Raw genomic sequence first — 23,066 nt, forward strand, 5'->3', positions numbered from 1 at the left:
GAGTCTGAATGGACTTATTGTTCTTAATCATTATCAAGCATGCGTGTTTGTTGTAAACGCATAATGTGATTACTAGCTAGCTGTAGTTCGGATGGATTTAGAGAGAGGATGAGGTTTTTTCCTTGAACTGTTAAGAATAGTACCCTGGTTTCTGTTGAGGATTGCGCCAGTTTTTAACACTACTGCGGCTTCCCTGAATAAACAATGTCTATGATCGTCGTGGCATGGAGCTATTTTTTTTTTCAGAAATGATGTGCGAAGCCGGAAGAATTACTTCTGTTGTGATTTACATCACCAACGTGCTCTCTTTGTCTGATCTCCAAACTCCGTGAAGTTTGTTCGATGTAGGCGAGACCACATGAGCAAGCAATATAATATACTGCTGAATATTTGTAGAATGGCACCTTGTCTTTTCGTGATCCTAAAAAATGATGCTGGTCGTTGGTTCGAAGATCACTCTGATGTTGTGGGCTTTTAATATTCTGGCTATTTGATAGGAAATTGTCTTGATGAAGGGAATCACCACAGTAGAAATGAGCTCAGAGTTTGGTTCTTCTTGTCTGAGGTTGTCACCGTAGAGATATTTTTTGATGATGTTCGGAGGGTTTCCATTTTGTGATTATGTTTTGGCTAGTAGTGAGATTTCAGTCTGTGTATCCTCCTCTTCTGATATAAACTCACGTGCCCTATTTTTCAACATATGGATAATGCTTAGTTGGTGTGTCTTGTGATGGTTAGACGTATAATGAAGGTGTCTTCCAGTGTCTATCGGCTTCCTGTAAATAGATAAATTGACCCTATTTGATTGTCTTTTTTATCAAGATGTCTAGAAAATGCAGATGATTATTGTTTTCTCACATCCCATTACTCCCATATAATCTGCGAGTAATGGGATGTGAGGATTTTAATTCTTCTCTTCACATCGTCTGACCAAATGTTGTAACTACGGATTAGTTGTTTTTTTCATTGTGATTTATTATGGCGGGATTTTTGTATAGGATCTTATAGGTAGCGTTGTCTGATAGTCAACTATCAGAAGAAGAAGAAGAAGAAGCGAAGAGATGAATAAAATCCTCATATCCCATTACTCCCAGACTATATGGGACACCTAAAATACATAAAAAAGGATATACCTCTCCATCAAATCGTTGATAAGAGATCATCCCCAACTTACCTTTTGACTAAGCATTTTGTGAACTTACTAAATAACAAAATAAGATCAACAGAATCCTATATCAAGAATAATCAGCACTTTGTAAATAAACTCCAAGGCATTAAGATTGAACCAACAGATATACTAGCCAATCTGGATTTTTCGTCGCACTTCACCAATGTACCAGTAGAAGAGGTAATAAACATTATTCAAGATTTCTTTCCTCTAGACATCACACAGATGTTTAAACACTGCATTCATTCTAATTTCTTCAAGTTTAATAATACTGTATGCCAACAATTAGAAGGCCTAGCAATGGGAAGTCCGCTATCACCATCTTGTGCAGACCTTTTCATGGAAAAACTTGAAAAAGATATTCTCTCAACAATCTCCCCCAGACCATCTATATGGTGGAGATATGTCGACAATATTTTCATTATATGACAAGATAGCCTAGAAAACCTAAAATTGTTTGTGAATAAAATCAACTCCATACATAACAAGATAAAATACACTCTGAAAGTTGAAAACAACAACCATCTGCATTTTCTAGACATCTTGATAAAAAGACAATTAAATAGTGTTAATTTAGCTATTTCCAGAAAGCCGACAGACACTGGAATATACTTCCATTATATGTCTAACCATCACAAGACACACCAACTAAGCATTATCCATATGTTGAAAAATAGAGCACGTAAGTTTATATCAGAAGAGGAGGATACACAGACTGAAATCTCACTAATAGCCAAAACATTATCACAAAATGGATACCTTCCGAACATCATTAAAAAATATCTATACGGTGACAACTCCAGACAAGAAGAACCAAACTCTGACCTCATTTCTACTGTGGTGATTCCCTTCATCAAGACAATTTCCTATCAAATAGCCAGAATATTAAAAGCCCACAACATCAGAGTGATCTTCGAACCAACCACCAGCATCAAACATTTTTTAGGATCACGAGAAGACAAAGTGCCATTCTACAAGTATCTTGGAGTATATTACATTCCTTGCTCCTGTGGTCTCGCCTACATCGGACAAACTTCGCGAAGTTTAGAGATCAGAAAGAGGAGCACGTTGCTGATAGAAACCACAAGAGAAGTATTTCTTCCGGCTTAGCACATAATTTCTGTACGTCTAACCACACGATATAGTGGCAAAATAGCTCCATGCCATATTCAGACGACGATCATAGACATCCTTTATTCAAGCAAGCCGCAGTAGTGTTAAAAACTGCCGCAAACCTCAACAGAAACAAAGGGTACTATTCTTAACAGTTCTTGGAAAAAACCTCATCCTCTCTCTAAATCCATCTAAACTACAGCTAGCTAGTTCAAATGGATTTATAAGTCCACTCGGTCTCTATCACGCGAACGTGCAACCTTAGCTACTAGAGTTTTTACAACGTTTTTAATGTTCCTTTCAATTTGCATTTACTAGTATTTTTTATACTTTTCCGTCAACACCTTGAAAAAGCTAGACAGTTTGCTAGCGAAACTGGTAGGCAAAGAATGTTAAAATATTTGTATATGATCCGTATTAAACAATATCTCTTTTATGATTAACTTTCAAACGACCAAATATGTTTAATTTAAATGTAAAACAACTATTACTATAACGAAGACGATAAATTTATTAAACATATCAGCGATAGCTGGTATGTTTAATAAATTTATCGTCTTCTGGAAATAAAAACAATAAATATTATTTCCAGTTTCATTTTGATGCAGTAGGCGCCTTTCAGTTAAGAAGATTTCCAGTATAATGCCACTTCGTTAGTGAGAAATATCTAGGAGCGTTTTCATTACAGGAATTACTAGTCTCCTAGTAGCTAACAGGAAAACTAGCAGGCAAGACATTCTACTAACAGAATAAAAATGCTTTCAACATTAAGCTGTCTCTACCATTACTCCTTATCTAATCATAGTCTCAATCAAGCAAATGGAATGATCCACATCGAATCCCATATTGGGAACGAAAAATCTTTATTAGGCTTTTCAAATGAAGTGTATTTATCCGGTCGTATGGAGGAGCAAGAAATTTCCTCCTGTTGATTTATTTATTTCCTTCTTGTTTCACTCAGCAAAGCAAGCAACCGAATAGTCGCATATTTTACAGCCATTATAATTAGCACATTGTCTTAGCTGCTTAAGCCGTAATTTCCAACAAAGATTAACAACGGAGTGATTTCTTCTTACAGGTAAGGCTTAATAACCTATCACAGACAAGTACATCGGTTTCATATAAACCAATTTCGCCCTACTCAGGGAATATAATCCAAATTTTATTTTCTACTCTGTCTATCAGTTACTTGGATTCTCAGTGTGTTTGTCTGTCTTCCTGAATAAATAGTTAAATGAAAAATGCCACCTTCCTATGAAACTGCATGTCTCACCTTCAGTTGCAATACCTTTTTGAAGGTTTATTGTGCTTTCGCTCGCAATTTCAAACGAAGTATTCTCAAACTAAACGCATTCTTGTTACTCAATGAACAACTCAGATTTAATCTTAAAACTTCAGAATTGTTTTTAATCTTCTGATTAAACTGCTGAGTGCACTCTTAATGCATCCTATTGTATGTAAATTGCTGAATCTTAAAATTTAGTTAGATTTTAAGTCATATTGTGTTAAAATACATACATAAAAATCGTGCATTTTTTTAAAATAAACTTTTCGCAGGTTGTCTACTATAAAGCACTGTATTAGATTTTATTTACCTGAATTAGGAGAATAAACAATCATTATATTATTTGCTTTTGCGATATTTCCATAGTGGATATCTTTCAAGAGTTTTGGCACAGCAGAGCATTCCCAGGATTCTAGTGGTTTTTCAAAGGATGAACCTGCATAAAGCATTAGCATGAACCTGTATTAGGAATTCCAAAATAAAAACCTTTACTGATGCCATAGTGTATATATATATATATATACCCAATAATATAAAATGATAAGCCTTTTTCTGTAACGTTTTTGTGTCACTTTTTTTGTCAAGTTATTTGAAAAGTTTGAAACTCAGGGGCTACTCCGAGTGTCGAGTCTTCAAAATTCGAGTCATCAGAATTCAAGGAGAACCGGCCTGCCAGTCCGGAACTCGGGGGGGGGGGGGGAGTACGCGCCAGGGGGGAACCCCTTTCGAGTTTTCAAAATTCGCGTCATCAGAATTTTCAAGGAGAACCGGCCTACCTACCAGTCCATAACGGGGGAGTACGCGCTATGGGGGGAGGAATTCCCCTTCGAGTTTTCAAAATTCGAGTCATCAGAATTCAAGGAGATCCTGTTTACCAGTTCGGAACTCGGCGAGTTGGGCGCGGTAGCCTCCGGGGGGGGGGGGGGGGGGAAAGAACCTCCTTTCGAGTCTTCAAAATTCGAGTCATCAGAACTCAAGGAGAACTAGTCTACCAGTCCGGAACTCGGGGGGCGGGCAGGCATCAGGGGGACGGAACCCTCCTTTTGAGGCTTCAAAATTCGAGTCATCAGAATTCAAGGAGAACTGGCCTACCAGTCCGGAACTGGGTGGGGCGCCGTAGGCGTCAGGGGGAGGAGATCCCCCTAGTATGTATATATATATATATTTCTTTCTTCTTCTTATAAGACAAACAAAGAATACCTACATAGAGTCAATTGCGCATTTATTTACTCTGCTGCATTGAGAAGAAAGAACGGAAGTCGAAAGCGATGCCAGCATATTGTGTAAGTCAGTTGCTTTTCTTTCGTGTAATAGAAACAGGATGTAGCTTTCAAAAACAACTAAGCGTAATATTATCAGCTGATGGAATTGAGAGAGAGAGAGAGAGAGAGAGAGAGAGAATGAGTTTCTCAGCCTAAGAAACAAACAAAGACTTAACAATAACAAGTCAAACGTTATTCTGAAGCAGTCTGACGTGGATTATTAGCTTATGGTAGTCAGTCTGTAGATTTTGTTCAGTAGCAGTACTATGCAACTGAAGCCTCCGATTCCATTGAAAAGAAGTAGCTTATTATTCATACCTCGTCCACGATAATGAAAACACAGATGCAATCTTTCGTCACTTCAGATAACCTAATTGTGATGTCAAGGTACACATTATGCCGAAATGACAATGCCAACTGATAGATCGTTCAATGAGAGAACGCACTGCAACTGAAATTGTTCAGGTTGCAGTGCTTGCAACATTGCGTCCGTCTTATGCAGCGTATAGTAGTACGGTGTTTGTCTCTGTCAGCAGGACAAAACACCATATTGTTCTGCCCAGTATCTAAGATAACGAGATGTAATGGTTTTTATTTATTTATATATATTATGAGAAATAAGACAGAATTATGCTTTCGTTTCATCGACCCACTAATTGTCATCATATCACTGATGCAGTAGTTATCAGTCATAAGGCAAGGATTGTAAAATATTTTTGATGACTGAACTCACTTTGATCACTAATTAGTTATTTCAAATAAGTTGCAAGAATGCAATATGTTATCGCTTGAAGTCAATGAAAAAAAAAACAAAAAAAAAACGCCATTTCCAGTATGTATAGTAGAAAGTAAATTTGATATTCACACAGAGCTCAGGAGTCTTCCTGCATTTATGGAGAATTCTAAAGAAAAGGAAGCATAGCCATACTATTCCTTGAAAGAATGGAATAAACTCTGGCTATTATTATCCCAAGAGTGGAAAGTAGACTTTTCTACTGCAGGTTACTGAGTAGACGTTTATGCCAGATTCGATGAAAATGCCTTTGAAATATCAAGGGTACCAATACAACTTTATCCTAAACTTTTGACAGCTAAAGTCCCAAGGTACTAGCTATTTTCCGATATTAGGCGGGGGGGGGGGGAGAGAAGGGAGAGAATATCTTCTAGAGAGCTTTTAGTACTTGAACGCCAAAAATATTTCTTTGCGTCATAGCAGTTAGTAGCATGTGCTTCAAAAAATTCATTAACGTTATTAAGTTATTGTTAGCGGGCGAATTAAAAAATAGTAAAGAACTTTTAAGAAACCGGCATAACGTTTTTAAAAGTATAATAGAGTATAAAATAAAACTCACTCTGAATTATTTCTGTATAATAATCATTTATAACAAGAGAAAAATTATCGGAAAAAATAGCGCTTGGAAAGCCATTTACTTGACCACTTAGAAAACACATCTAACGTTAGTCGACAGTTTCGTGATGAAGTTCAAAAACGAGAATGAAAAATATCTGAGTTTTACGCTGAGTGTTGTTTTTTGCCCTTGAATGAGAAAAAGCACCAGCAATATTGAACTTTCCCCCCCACCTGTGACGATCAAACATATATGATTTCAGCAGTGGTAAATACAGCAATCCTTTTATAGATGCTAAATTAAGCAACTTCACTTCGCAATGATGAATCATTGATCAGATATACCGAGATATAAAGAATAACCTTGAAATAGTCATTTACTTATAGTAATGTGAAAGCTTCTCGCATGGGATTAATATATCTACCATTATTCCATATTTTCTTGGAATAGTTTCACAATGAGAATAAAAAACAGTATAGTCTCGGTTTGTTATTCTTTCTTTGTCACTTATTTATTAAAAGCGTATAGATTTTTTTACTCATTGCGATCAAAAAGACAATATTTTAACAAAATGAACCAAAAATACTCATTGAGTTGTTAAATGAAGGATTTTCTTTAAAAAAATAATAAATAAAATCATGAAATAATGAAAACATTATCGAGTATTTTACTTATGGAAATGTTTATTAGGGAGTTCGATTAATATCAATTAAAATATACAAAATATTATTCTGCAAATCTTTGGCATCAATAGCTTAGTCAATCGAGAAATGATGTAGTGAAAGATAAGATAATATGTTTCAAAATTGTATTGTTGTATAGTAACATAAGTCGTTATTGCTACAACTAGAACCCTTTCTGGCATACGTGCCTAGTCATAAATACTATTACAACTTGAACAGCGTATAATGATCATTTACGTCGTAAATGTAAATCATTTTGTTTTACGATACTAGTATGTTGTTTCATGGAATCTACTCTCTCAACCTCAGACCACAATTTGAATTTCCACCGATTCAGATCAGATGGCGTCTTCTAGGCGAATCACCATCTTTCATGGTAGATTCCTCGGCATTGGAGTTGCCGTAGCATGCACTACTTTAAAAGAACACCAGTGCCCGATATTTGCGATTGAATAGTTCATTGATAAAAAGTTTACCTATCTGACAGCTGTTTCGAACTGGTTGGTTTTCTTCAGAGACCACTGTCATCAATGAATGACACGAATGGTAATTTTACTCATACATACACAAAGGTGGTTCAATTCAGTCACAGGTTCACCTACCACCCCAGCAGAACTGCTCATCTATCAGGAAAAATCATTCCATCGAAGGTCCTCGACAAAGGCCATGGCAAAATTTATACCATAGGAAAGCATCTAATGGGATGCAGTGATGGCAACCACACTTTATAAGAAAATTGCCTACTTCAAAAACTAGGTGATCCCTGAGCTGTGGTTTTATTCACGCACAGGCCCATCCTGCCACCGAGCATCGCCGCTCATATCCACGTCTGCATAAATTGCATCTTAGGCAAGCATCCACTGTCGGGACACTTCCGTATGAGTATCCTGGAAGCTTAGGAGAGCAAAAACTCTCATTCAATATGGAATATCAGAGGGATGTATTTTTCATAAGTCTCGATCGGTTCGTAAAAGTAATTAATAAAGAACACACCCTTAGGACAAAAGTTGTTAAAGAGTGAGTGCTGAGGGGAGGTGAGATTTGAGAAATTCACTAATAAAAATCGAATATACGGACGTATATTCTTTTTAAGTAAAGAATCGCTGGCAAAACAATGCCAAGAATTGCATTATCAGATGACAAATCGTTAGTGAAATCGGAACAGATGGGTTGGAGAGCGAATTAGTGAGTTGGATGGAGATTGGCTCTGTGATGGGTATCAGCAGGTTGTGTATGGAGAAGTGAATTTGAATAAATTCAAAGTTGGAATGAGTTATGAGAAGTAATGTAGATATATCTTCGCAATAGGACTTAATTGTCTGTCAGAATGGACAAGTGTGTGGGTATTTCAGTTTCATGTTGCAAAGTGAAACGTTTTAAAATTTGGGAAACCAAGATGAAATGCAGAGTATAGGATTGGTTGGGATATTTTGGAGAAGATGGAGGAGTTGAAACAATTAGGAGTTTGTGGTGGATAGAGACATTTAATTTCGTGGTCAATTTGCTAAACTTGTGAGGACGACTCAGCTTATTATTGGTATGGTGCGGTGCACACTGATCAGTAGAAGTAAGGATGTTTTGATTCCATTATACAGGACTTTGGATTATTGTGCCCAGATTTGGCCTCCAGGTTTTCAAAAAGATGATGAGATGTGGTAGAGAGCCCAGATACGATTGACTTAGCTGGTTTCTGGTCTCTGGAATGTGGAACATGAGAACAGATTTAGAGAATTCAAATTGCAGAGTGGATAGAATGAAGAGGGGTGACTTGATTGAGACCGAAAAATTGTTAAGAGGTAATTACCCAGGTTAGCGAGGACGTGTTTTCATAAAATATCTCAAGACAGTGATGGAACGAGAGGCCATCTTTTGAAGCCGTATAAGTTGGGTGTAAGCAATGGGGTGAAGGGGTGATTTTTTGCATGGAGAGTTGTAGGGGATTCGAATGCATTGTCTGAGTATGCATTTAAGTCGAGGTACGTTGAGCTGTGAATGTTACTCAGAGTGGGACCTCCTACGAAGGGTCCCGTAACTCCCTTCACTGAAGTCCCTTAACTGGAGATCTGTTGATAATAACAATAATAATAACTGATCTCTCAAATATTAACAAATATATAATTATCATCTTGAGTAACATTCAGTATATCATTTTACAAAGTTCAGCACTAAGTGCTACATATATTTTTCACGATGAGATTTCAATAGTAATGATGATGATAAAATAGATTTTTTGCAATTTTTTTTAAAATAATAATCACAGTAATAATTTACAATTATATAGTTCAGAGTTACACAAATAATATTACATGTTGTAGTTTACTTTTTTTTTTCAAAGTTTGAGAAAGTGTGTTTATACACAGTATTTACACATATGCAATTAAAATATTATATTTCCTAATTCTCACAAACATACAATATAAACTCATCACTTACATAATTAAAAAATTATATAAATAATGAGTAAATATTAAAAATAATGTAATAATTTATTAGATTATTTTTCATGTTACATAGTAATATTATATTAATTGTATTATTATTATGTGTTGCATACAATAAAGCAATTACATTATAAAATTATAGAAATTACTAAATTTAAAAATTTTCAAAATGAAACACATATAATAATAATAATGTTTTTTTAATTTACAAAACATGTTGTTCTAGTTTTTTTAGGAATTTTATGCTTTTAGTGTATTTAAAAGCGGTAACTACAGTACTTCAATGTAATTGAAGTACTGTAGTTATCGCTTTCAAAGAAATATATATATATCTTTTTTTTCTTTCTGTTGATCTCGGTTGAGATATCCTCGATGCTGAGTAATAAGCTTATCTGAAGATGACACCAGTTAGATATTTTTTTATCAGTTTGATTGCTGTGTTGGAAGTAGGCTGATGTTTGAGGGTCAAATGAATGATCTGAAAGGTTTGAGCAAAGTGAAATTGCCGATATATTCTGGTGTTATTGGATCTGTCTTGATGGTTCACACTCATTTTTATTGTGGTCTTCTTTTTGGACTAATTAGAATATTTTTTTTTCATTTTGGCAGGCTTTCTATGTCATCTGAGCTTTTCATTAGTATCGGCTTTGAGGTGTGTGACTTCATCAAGAATATCTGGGCATCTCTGATCCACAAAAATTGGTAATTTTTTCTTTTTATGCTTATCTTCTTTGGTATAACAGATTCTGGTTAAATGGTGTTAAATATTCGGATAGGAAGATTGGTGTATTATCTTGCAATATGTTCAAGTCCTTGGCAACTGTTTTTTCTGTCTCCTGGCTTTTATGAGATTGTCTCTTGTGAAGTTGCCTGTAAGACGAACTATGACTGGTACAGATCGTGGCAAGCCTTGTTTTTTGCTCTTCCTAGGAATCCGATTTACGGTCTGAATGTCGTTAACCTGTAGAGCGATAGCAATTGAATGGCCTAATTTTAAAATTACATCACTGAAGTTTTCTGTAGGTGCAGTTTCAGGAAGACCATTTGTGTAAATAGTAATAATAATAATAATAATAATAATAATAATAATAATAATAATAATAATAATAATAATAATAAAATGTTGGATCTCTACTATTCTCTATTTCTATAGCGATCATTATTATACTATGTACGCGAAAGGTTTAGATTATCTGGAAACCTTTTGTAAGGACCACACAAATTTTTTTACGCGAGTACACAAGCGCAAACCTAAACATAAAAAAATAAAATCACCAATGTGTTTATTACATTACATTATATAACGTGATTACTAACTGGAAACGAGCTTATTATTCAACATGGATAATCACACACAAGCGTAGTTATAAAGCAGCTGTTAGTGACAGCGATATCTTCACAGTAGAAAAAGCTGGAAAAAATCCATAAAGAAAAGAGAGACAGAGTCTTAAATTCATATTCACCAACTCTCTCTCTCTCTTTCTCTCTCCCTCTCTGTTGTTATTTAATTTATTTAATTATCCATTAATTGTTATATTTATTTTCTTTTTAGGTAACTGCATTATCTTTTGATTTAACGTAAGTTAGGCGTCTGAATAAGAGTACACTTTTGGCTAAAATATTTCGTAAACATGGCCAATATCTTCTAGCCTCTGGAGATTCTATTACATTAATGCAAAATTTGTTGTTAATATGTGATAACTGCTAGCGTTCAAATCTGTTTAGCAGAAAAATCAGTATGACTTACCTCGTGTGTAACCAACTAAGTCAATACTGGATGAAAATGGTTAGGATAATGAAATAATTAAGGATAGTCATTAAATATAAAAAAAAATCATTGTCAGTTATGTAAGAGCATATTCACAAAATGAACATTAAATTTTTAAAGAGACTGATCAAAAAGCATACGTTCTGTAACTTGTATACTTCAGAATAAAACGTTTGCTTTTTTTCCCCCCAGTGAGAAGGAAATATGGTTTAGTAATGGATTCTCTCACTACAGCAATTCATTTCAAATATCATATTTAAATGGATAGAGTATTACTATAGTGAATAGCTAAATAATTATTTTTTAATCACGATTATTGCGAATTACAAAATCCAGTAATATCATGAAGCAGCATGTTATGCTGAAAGTTCTATGCTTTGTGCAACTCCTTTGTGTATTCTCGAGTGAAAAGCGCGGATTGCTTTTTTGATATCTGGAAGGTAATGCAAAATGATTTATGGTATAATACGTTATTTCTATCATAATGAACTTTGATATTGGATCAATCATTTTATCTACAATTTCATGCGTACGAAATACAATGATTGATTTAAATTCTAGAAATAATTTCAGTAATTATAAATAACGGGAAGAAAACAGTACGTCAATTAAATGCATACAAAAGAAAAAAAACATTTTCGTAAATGAAAGTAAAATGCTTATTAAATTTTCGATAATAATTAATATTAAAAATTTTAAATTTATTATATATATATATTCATTTCAATTTTTAACTGAAAAAAAAATATTCTTAGGTTGTTAATTTTTCTTTTATAAGAGAACGGTCATCACGAAACACACTCTGACCACAGTGCAGTTTTCACTCAGATTTCAGTCATTTGATTCTGCAATAGTTCATTCTCATTGTATTCAGCCATACTTGAATTCATGCCTATTCTACATGCATTCATATTATTAATAAAAATAATAATGAAATAAACTTTTGAACTATCGACTTCTTTGTTTCCATTATCAAAACCTTCAGGAAAAAATACGTCTAACTATCCGATATTTTGGATATTTAAACAAAAATAAAAATATATAAAAATAAATAATAACAAAATAATTTTACCATGTGAGATACTGAAAATTAGAAAATTAATGTGCAGGAAAATTCTTCTGAGAGTCTTCATATTCTTCTACTTCAAAAGCCTTTGATTTTAGCATAGCAATGCGTAGCATTTTATCTTCGTATGTATTACTTGTTTTAAAGCTCTTTTACCTTTTCCAATGAGAATACTCGTTCACTTCTAAAAAAAAAGGATCTGCACGAAATGTTGACTCCGAATGGTTTTATGACACTTTGAAAATTAAAATGGCAACAATGGACTTCAATAATATTGACACTATCGAACGCACTTCTTTTTTTCTGTATACATACAATATATATCTTTATGTCTTTCTGAAAGGAGATTATTCTTTGGAGCAATGGGCTTCTAGTTTCATTAACCGTCCATCTTAGCATCTTTTTGACTTTCAAGACTGTATAGAAAATTACTAAGAAAATGCAAATATCTATATACAGTCATACCCCGACTTACTCGAATCCGGCTTTACGCGGTTTCTTATATGTACGTATTCCCGTCCCGCTTCATGCCTCACCACTAGTCGTATCTTTCCGGCGCCCGCCGCATTCGCCAATGTCGCACATGCTGTGAACAAGCACTGATTGTGTTCCGCGCGGTCTCCATGATTTTTTTAGTCTGAACCTTGCGATTGTTTAATGTTATGTTCTTGCTAAAAATGTTATCACATACTTTATATATTTTATCACAATGATAAATATTTTATCACACTGACATGTTGAGAAACAGGTGTCGAGGCTAGCTGGTGAAGAGACGTACTGTCGGAGAGCTCGTGAAAGATTTGTGATTTTTGTTGATTTATTAAATATTTTATTAGATTTAATTGTGTAATTTTCGTATATTATTGTAGTTTTATTAGTGTAGTTAGTGTGCTAAAGTGTTTTATAGCATAATCTATGTCGGGAAGTCGCCGCTAGAGGGATTGGTAGTGTGTAGTGTTCTGAAAGCTCCTGATAAGATAAGCGTTATTTTCAGTTATCGTTGATAAATTTACTTTAATATTGCGTAGTTTTGTTTGCCCAGGGTTTTTTCTTATTGTATTTAATTTTTGGGATAACCTCGTTAGCTGCCTTATATAGTGCACTTCAAAATTTGACCACCTGTTTTCAATTTCCTCTGTGTTACAAAGTATATTGTCTTCTGTTTTATATCCTACATGATCTAATTTCTTCCGAATTTCTGAGTTAAACACCATTATGTTGTCAGGTATATTCAGAGCTGTGAAGTGAAGTCTTTCAGTATGATTGTTTTTAGAAATGTTTTGTAGCTTAATTTTTAAAGTGGACACAACAGGGTTATGGTCTGAACCTATATCAGAACCTGGGTATGTTTTTATGTTGGTTATATTATTTTTGTATCTATTATTTATCATTATGAAATCTATTTGGTTTCTTATAGAGTTATCTGGGTTTGTCCAAGTATACAGTCTGCGCTTTGGATGTTTAAAGTTAGTATTCACATTATGCGCAAGTTGTTTTGAATGAAGAATTGTAGCAATCTCTCACCTCTTTCATTTCTGTCGCCTAGTCCAAATTTTCCAACAACTGGATTTTCTTCCCCTTCTCCAACCTTTGCATTCAAGTCACCCATCACAATGAGTATTTCATTTGATTTGACATATTCTATAGATTTTTGTAAGTTATTATAAAATCTTCTATTTCTTTATCATTGTGAGTCATCGTAGAGGAATAAACCTGGATAATTATGATGTTAAAAGGCTTTGCGGCTAATTTAATAGGTATTATTCTTTCGTTTATGGGCCACAGCCCCATTACAGATTTAAAGATGTCTTTCTTAATCATGAAACCCACTCCATATTCACTCTTCTCTCCACCAGAATATACAAATGTAAAGCCAATTTTTTCTAGTTTTCCCATGTTAGGTCATCTTGTTTTACTGATTCCCATCACATCAACTTTAAGTCTTTTTATTTCCTGTATAAGATTGTCAAAATTCACAAGTTTATATAATGTTCTTACGTTCCAAGTTCCAATTTTCAGGACGGTATTTCTTGTTTTCAAACGATGAATATCAGATGCCAAACTTCCTTTCGGATTTAAGTTGACATCGTCCTGGAGTGCACTTGCAGCGCTTATTTTAATCACAGTTTCAGTGTCTTCTTCGCTGTAACTATTTACAGCTTGGGACGTTGCAGAGGTTCCAACTTCCAAAGCATAGCTTGTAAAATATTTCCGTTTCTCCATGGTCGACTATAGGATAGAGGATAGTAACGTGGTCAGGCCCCGATCTCTTCCACGTCTGCTAACTTGGCTCACTCTGTCAGCCATTGATCTGTATTCAGAATCTTACGCCTGCGAGTTGTTTCACATTGCCATTGATATATGAATTCTTCCGCTAACGATGAAACAGCAGATATCATTGAGGTCCTAACATCTCCCATGCTGGCCACATAACGTCTTGGGAGATGCACTTTATAGCTTTCTGCCAGCTCTTTGCTTAGTAGCAACTTTGCCATGGCTCATTACGACACCATGTTTCGCCGGAGGTCCACGTGGAGGCATGATACTAAGACTTCCAGGGTATGGCCCTCCGGACATCACCAAAATACTGGCACTGCCATCTATATCAGTTCCATCAGGGTTTTTAACCAAATCTAGATCACTGATTTAAATTATTATTAGATCTGTCATCACTGATAATTAAACTGAATAACGCTTTTGTATGTGTTCGTGGGATACATCTTTTACTTTCACTCTGTGAACGTGATTGCGAATGATGTGATATCAAGGGCAGATGACAAACCCTCTAATGGAAATAATATATAAGAAAACTAAATAATACACATTCGATACAAATGAAAGGCGCAAATTCGTGTATTCTAGATGGGATTCAGATATCAATGTGCTTCCAGTGAAACGTGAAGTATCATTATTCCAATTAACTGATGCAGACACTTTTAATTCAAAAAATGTTCATTTTTTTATTGGTTTCATGGACTGCGCATTTTTAAAGATGTGTTTGTCTTAAATTTGTGATTCCTGGTGTTTATTCAATAAAACAGGACAGGTTATTTATTTGTTTATTTTTATTTTTAAAGAGCGATATAGAAGATTTAACAATTTACTTAATATTCATTATAATATTAATAATACTATTATAAAATACGTGAAAATAACTGAAATATTCTGTAATTATTTCTTTTAATCCAGAAGCAACCAAAAGGAAACCTGTAAACTTCCGGGTAATTCTATTTACCTACTTCAAATGGCGACTTTTCGAAACTAAAATATCCAACTTGACAATAATTTTTAATTGATTTCTTTACATTATTTTATTTTGTCTTTAGAGGTATTTATTATTATTTTTAAGCGAGACCTCCAAGGAGTCAGAGACTCATTGAAGGAGGCCACATACCACCCATATCAGCTATCATATTTATCCTTGAATTCATTCACACTGATTGCACTAACAACATTCAATGAAAATCCATTTCAATCACGCCCCACCCTCCGAAAGAAAAATTAAATTCCTCATCCCCTTCTTATTGGCCTTCATTCTCGGCTTCCAAGGATGCCATCTTGTCCTTTCGCCACCCTCCATAAATTGAAAATTTTCATTGATTGAAATCCTGTATGATCCTTTAAGAAGTTTGTAAGTCTTAATCATATAACCAATCTTTCTCCTGTTTGCTAGTCTGCAGTCTACAAATTCTCAATCTGTCTTCATAATCAGAATTTCCAATTCTGATATCATTTTTAACCCTCTGTTTTTTTTACTCTCTCCAATATATCAGAATCACAACGGCAACCAGGAGACCAGATCTATGCACAATAGTCCAACTGAGATATTATCAAGGTCTTGTAAAGTGGCAAAATAACATCCTTATCTTTACATGGCAATGATCGTTTCAGAATTGCAATTAATTTTTGAGTTGTATTTATAATTTTTGCTACATGGCCATGAACTTCAGCTTAACACTCCATGATCCCTAGCCTTACCAGTTTCCTCTAGTTTAATCCTACCAACATAATACAACATTGGATATTTAATCACGCCGATGTGAATGACTTTATATTTACTGACATTGAACTGTCACCCATTTTCCCATGTCAACAATTCCAGCCTAATCAAATCATTCTGCAAGTACTGCATATCAGCGATATTCCCGATTACCCTGGATATCTTTACATTATCATCAGCAAACACCTGTATATCGCTTGTCAAATTCTTCCCTATATCATTAATGTACAGATTGAATAACAGTACACCAAGTACTGATCCTTGTGATACACCACAAGTTACCTTGAAGCTTCCAGACTCGCATCTCCCCGTGTACGACTTTTTGTTATCTCTCAGTCAGCCATTCATCGTCTTATCCATGCTAATATTTATAAACTAGCCCATTTTATCCAATTTATGCAGCAGTCTGTCATGCTGTATTCTGTCAAATGCATTAGGATAATCCAAAAGTATCATGTTGTATCCATTCCGCCTTTCTACTTCAATGGTAATATTGTTATAGAATGTGAGCACGTTGCTATAACATAACCATTCCTTATTTAACGTAAGATATTTTGAATTCCTTTAAGCATGTTTACAGAAATAAAGTTTAACGATGCAAACTTTTCTAAATGTGAAAGAGAACTTTCCATGAATGGACAAATTCTCTGAAAGCTGCTCTCTTCCGTATGAATTATGATGGAGAAAAAAGCACAAGAAACGAATACAAAAGGCATTACTGTTATTGTAGTAGAGCATAGTGGAAAATCAACACTCGATGAAGATGTGGCATATTGAAAGAGATGGAAGTGGAAACACATAATAATGAGCAATTAGGTGATGAGCACGACAGCTCATGGTGTCACTACGGGTGTCAGTTTAATTAGTATGTTTAGTTTGTATATTAATGACATCAAGAGAAATCTGAATGGTAATATGCCATTTGCAGATGATGCAATGTTGGGGACAACTATGAGGAGTAGAGCGAATGTTGTGACTTTATTAGGAGAACTTGAATGTTCTTGGCTGAATGGGTAGGTCAGTGGGTCTACCACTTTAATGTTACGAAGTGTAAAGTTTTAAAATTTGGGAAGCGGAAATACTATGTAGAGTATAAAATTGGTGGAAGTATATTGGAGGAGGTCGAGAATACAGAGATCTGCTGGTGCTTGTGGACAGGGACCTAAACCTTTGTGGTTTGAAAGTTAAACTGTGAGGACAGTACAGTGCGTTATGCGAATAATGTAGAGGACACTTATATGTTGAAAAGTAAGAATGTTTTCGTTCCATTAAATAACATTTATCGATCAGGACACATATGGATTACTGTGTACAGTAATCCATATGTTTTTCAAAAGGATGGAGGGATATTGTAGAGGGTTCAGAGAGGGTTAATTAAGGTATTTTTGGTGTCTGGAATGTTGAGCAGATAGACGAATTTAGAAATGCAATTCACAGAATGGTGAATGGGAAGGTATATGATTTAAACATATAAATTGATAATATCCCCCTTAAGGTTTTTTACAAATTAATATGGAAGAGCTTTTACGTAGAAAGAGGGGGGTATCTAAGGAAGCTACAAAGAGAGTGTAATTAAGGGGGAACAACTGCTTTTTGCTTTTCTGCATGGAGAATAAGAAGGACGGTGACAGTGAGAATTTTTAATTTTTACACACACACACACACCCACACCCACACCCACCCACACACACACACACACACACACACACACACACACACACACACACACACACACACACACACACACACACACACAGGTTTTGAAACCTTTGGCACTAGCTCATTAATTAAGTCATATATTTTCTTTACTAATTTGATGGTAACGAAGGTGTGCAACATCGTGATGGCCTAACATATTTTATTCACTTGTTTATTTCTGGATATGGTCAATTTTATGCTTTTGTAAATACATAACTGATTATAATCCTGAACAACTACCACTATTCAAGAAAATATATTATCAACTTATGTATTAGTGTTTATCAGTCTCTGAGATCCATCGTTCTCGTTTGATATAATTAAACCATTCGGTTGTAAAGTCCCGGGAGCGAATTCCGTCTCTGACATGAAGAAATCTTTATCAGGTCTTTTCAATAAATTGTAAATTAGTCAATCTCGAACGGTGGTGGAGGGTATTTCTTCCGAAACTCGGGTTTTTCATCCCTCAACCATCCTTCAATCTCACAGTTCTATAGACAAATACGTCTACTCCTAGAGAGAGAGATGCATCAGAGGAATGGAAATTGTCTGCATTAAATTTCCTTAAGACCACTATAGAATGGATGATAAATGCATAGATGAATGGATTAATCCTCAAAGATAAACGTCGTACATTTTTAAACAATTATATGGAAACTCTTAGCTGATTTTTTAATCGTGAAATCAAAATTCTGATCCATCACAGAACGAGAGGATGAGAGCATTTTTTAGGCCTTATATATATATATATTTTTTTTTTTGAATTTTTTGAAGAAAAATAATATTGTATAAAAATTCGCAACTCTTCGCAACTAGCCTACTCCCTATACGGGAATAAATAGGCCTTAGCTGATGTTTTTTTTTTTTTTTAAATTCGCAAACCTTAGATTTCATTTATTATTACCATAACTTTTACCACCATCATTTAGTTCGTCATCATTCATCTCGTTCTTGTCACTTTTCATATTATTGTCTGAACTATTGTTATGACTCTCTTCAAAAACTAAGTCATCTTCAGTACTAACCATCACGTTACTTATGCAGCATTCGCCCGCCCCCTAACTACTATTGACGGCGGTAAAGTGTTCGTATGTTAACTGGGGATTCCCACATATGCAGCGAGACACGGATTTGGCTCGCATTCAAAACGTGGGAATTCAGGTTACCCGATATCACCTAGCTTCGGACCATATGACGCACCCCAATTCTAAGTCTATTTCTCTACATAAAAAGTTGCATCGTATGGCCCAAAAAAACACACACCCACTCACACACACACATAGTTTTGGAAGTTTCTAAATTTCCAGCAAACAAGCTAATTCTTATCTTTGTCAGATTGTGAACTTTGGAATAATAAAACAAAAGCAAGTTTAAGTTAAAAAGTTTAAGGAAACGATTCGGACGTGAAACACATAATTTGTCTTAAAAGATTACTGCCAGACGAAGCCGACATTATTTCTGCTAGAAACCTCAAACTTTTTAAAATAAACTCTCTCTCTCTCTCTCTCTCTCTCTCTCTCTGTCTACCTTTCCAAAAGTGCAGCGTATCAGTAGAGGAAAAGACATCCTTGAGAAATCTGAAACATAACATAGTAGACTTCTTCTTTCACTACGCGTTATTCCCGCTTCCTATGCAGAGTCCGCGTGTTACTTAGATGCGACTACTTGTTAGTACCACTCCTAACCGACCTGTCGCCTAGTCTGCCGCTGGGAACCATAGCATAGTAGTATTGTAAAGATAAAGGAAATTATTCCATCACCCTTAATATAAGTAGAATCAATAATTAACTAAAAGATTGTTTATTGGATAAGTCAACATGCATTACTTTCCAATAGTAAGAGATCAAAGATCATCGATAAAAATTAAAAAAATAGGGCTCTGTCAGAGAATATTACAAGCTTGCCAACGGTAAACTGTAGCAATTGCTATCGGTGGATGATTCTAAACCGTAATGAGCATTACTGTCAAAAATCGTTTGAATTCTCTGTTTTTTTTTTTTTTTTCAGTTTTAGTCACACGCTTAAAATACCTTCTTTCATAGATGAGAAAAATATATTTTTTCTCAACTTCGAGGGTTGAATCTTGAAACTGCTAATAAAGCGGGACTGAAAAAAATCCTCTTGTTGCCAAAATCAGATCTATGTTAGACCTAATCCAGTGAGGTCTTCTCCATGTTTGTATTCACACAAGTTTTCTCAATCAATTTTTAATATGCTTACATAACTCTTACCTGTAACGTTTAATAGAGAACTTTCTCTGTAATTATGATATTCAGCTTTATTCCCTATACATGGAGTTAGACCTTCTGAATTATGTAGTACACGTACACTTTATACACATATCTTTGAACATATTGGGTCGAAAGTCATCTGCTCGGGCTGCCTTCCAAATTTCAGATTTTTGATGACTTATCTACCTTTAGTATTTATATGTACTGTTTTCTACCGATGTGGTGTCACTCCTGGTCTTAGCAGTCTTTCTATGTAATTACTCCAGCGAGCTAGAACATGTTTATCTAAGTTTCGTGTCACATTTCGTTTACAATATTTTATACTTTTCTATAATTTTTCCATATCAATTTCTATGAATTTTTACAATAGCCTCCAGGACATTTTGCTACCTTCCTAACGATTATCGTTGGTGTTCTTACCAGTGTTATTCCTATGACTTTTGCTTAGCTTCTTTAATACATAGCTTACCTCAATCATATATTTCGTCATATTCATTCATGTTATACTCCAATTTATATTCCGAATATGTTATATTACAGAACGCACATGTTGACATTTTTCTATTCTTGCAAAAATCTCCAAGAATGCCTCTCTGGATCAGTCAATAGATCAGGGTTTTCTTTTTTTTTTTCAGTGTATACCACTGGCTATCCACGGTTTGGTCTCTGGTTTCACACACCTTCATCTTTTGTTGAATAATATATGTATAGTTGAGTATACAGTTCGCCTCGATAAATGATTAACTTAACTTCCTTTTAAAACATTAAATATCTTTTAGAATATTCCCGCATATTTTTCCATATGTTGTTTAATTTTATCCTGTTTAATAACTAAGTGGTGATCACTTTCAAATCATATGTATACTCTTTTATATTAAATTGTCCTGAAGATATCAACACTACCGTACTCAATGACGCAATAAATAAACCAAATGAATATTACAATATTACACACAGTTGTATAATTGTACAAAATTAACCAAATTAAATATTAGCTAATTTTAATTTAAAAAGTGGATAACGAGGATATAAATATCGAAATATTTTGCTTTTTTCTTTCAAATAATATGTTTTTTGAGACCATTGTCCAATCATCGAAAATATTTATTCAGTTCAGAGAACGACAATGACTAAACAAAAAGATGAAGAGTGAAATAAGCACTCAAAGCACGAAATTATCTGCTTAATGTGATATTTCCTTAGGACTATAATGGGTGTTTGACTTACATACCTGTCTATTTGCTTGTTTTAGATATACAGATTCATACACACATGTTTTCAGATGGGAGCGGACTTTCATTGATCGATGTAGGGCCAGCTGCACACGAATTCGACATACTAACTGGGTTTAATTTTATTTGATCTAAATAAAAAGCTTGGTCTTCCCACACGTCTATTTGGCTACAGGACCAGAGTCTGTTATGGGTGTGAGCTTCATTAAGAAACAAATATGGCGTGGATTTTCTGTGAGTAATTTTAGTTGAGATAAATAAATAATGTCATTATGTATGATGAATTTAATGACAACATTTTGGAATTACTATATACTTTTTATTCCTTATAACAGCGCGGATTTGTTTAGTTAGATTTAATTAATTAGGAAGGAGGGCTGTCAGTCTAATGGTAATTTTCAATGCATTAAATAAATATTTTATTAGTTGCATTTTTCACAATCCCATTAATTCAGTTGATGTATTTTTTACGGGAGAGAAAATATAAACTTTCTGGAAATAAAAAATGATAAATTATCATCACCAACACTGAGATCGGTTAATTCACGTTTCGCTGAAACATCTTTTTAAATGTTTATTCTGTGAGGACAGGATGTCATTCCCATATATTTCCAAACAAAAGCGTACAAAAGTATTCTTGCAGTTGCTCCATGGAATGAAAATTGTTAGAGTTTCCAGATTGATATAAAGAACTATTTGGTGATCAATAAACAAAAAATTGGATTTTCGGTGAATACGAAAGAGAGATAGGATACGAAAGAATCCTATCTTACTTATTCGTGTTTGTGTTTCTTCGATTAGAAAAATGTATTTATCATCTGTACAGCTTCTAACTCTCGATTCTCTAATTTTTCAAACATTCGAGCACTCCTCTTACATTGAGCAAGGGGCCCACTGTACTCTCTTCCATTCTTCCATACATATTTTCATGACGCTGTACTACTGAATTGCTTTTGATCGTTAGTCCAACTTACCCTGTACAACAATTGTCATCTTCGAGCCTATCGAACGGATTTCTCATCTGGTCAACTTTCATTCTGTCCAGATATCCTTTTCGTCTACGTATCATCTACAACAGCCATCCTTCAAAGAACATATCATTGAGTAAAACTCAATAAAAATAACTAAATAAAAAAAAACTGCAGCGGCTTCGTACTATTCCTTCTCAACCAAGTGATCAAATACTAAACTGAGACGTCCGTGTTTGGAAGGTACGTATAAAATGAAATATTAGTTAGCTTCCTAGTGGCTCTTATACATATATATGCCAATTAATACCTTGATATTCCCTTCGATTTTATTCTAATTATCATAGAAGCAGTTTCGTATTAAGAAAAAAAAAAAAACATGAAGTGTCGAAGTGGAAACTCTACCTTCTCAATAAGACAACAGCTAGATCACCTTCATCAGAAGATTCTTTATAAAAAGTAACTCATTACTCTGGACAGAATTTGAACCCAAATCATTCCACTTAAATTTCACGAGACTATTATTCTACTCTTCTTTTAAGTCTTTACCGACATGTAATCAAAAAAGTTCAGTAAAGTTACTTTACGCGCAAACTTAAATGATTCTATTACAATTTCTGTTAACAATTATGTGACTAATTATTAAAAGAGTTTGTAAACAATCAATTAACACGAATTTACACTAGTCATTAAAGATTCGAATTTAGTTCACAAATCGGATTTAAACTACATCTGATGTACGGTCAAACCAGTGGTTAGCTATAAGGGGCTCGCCCGAGACCTTTGTTAAATATTGGTCAAA

The 23,066-nt window shown here is 34.5% G+C and overlaps 1 protein-coding gene across 2 annotated transcripts in view; it reads right to left on the reverse strand.

Annotated features, from left to right (window-relative positions):
* LOC150108006 (glutamate receptor ionotropic, delta-2-like) overlaps window positions 1–12,261 on the reverse strand; it is a 67,630-nt gene extending 55,369 nt beyond the window's left edge. The window contains exons 1-2 of one of the 2 annotated variants that reach the window (XM_090415507.1): window positions 12,142–12,261; window positions 3,877–4,002 (exon numbers count right to left, since the gene is read on the reverse strand). In XM_090415507.1, coding sequence (XP_090271633.1) covers window positions 3,877–4,002; window positions 12,142–12,202 — 187 coding nt within the window. In that variant the 5' untranslated portion in view covers window positions 12,203–12,261. The remainder of the gene's footprint in view (window positions 1–3,876; window positions 4,003–12,141) is intronic. The other variant, XM_090415508.1, reaches the window with a different exon arrangement.
* Window positions 12,262–23,066: the final 10,805 nt, after the last annotated feature.

This window comes from Typopeltis vanoorti, chromosome 3 (genome assembly GCF_054136105.1).
Source record: "Typopeltis vanoorti isolate ZY-2024b chromosome 3, IOZ_Tvanoo_1.0, whole genome shotgun sequence".
In the NCBI taxonomy this organism is placed as follows: Eukaryota; Metazoa; Arthropoda; class Arachnida; order Uropygi; family Thelyphonidae; genus Typopeltis; species Typopeltis vanoorti.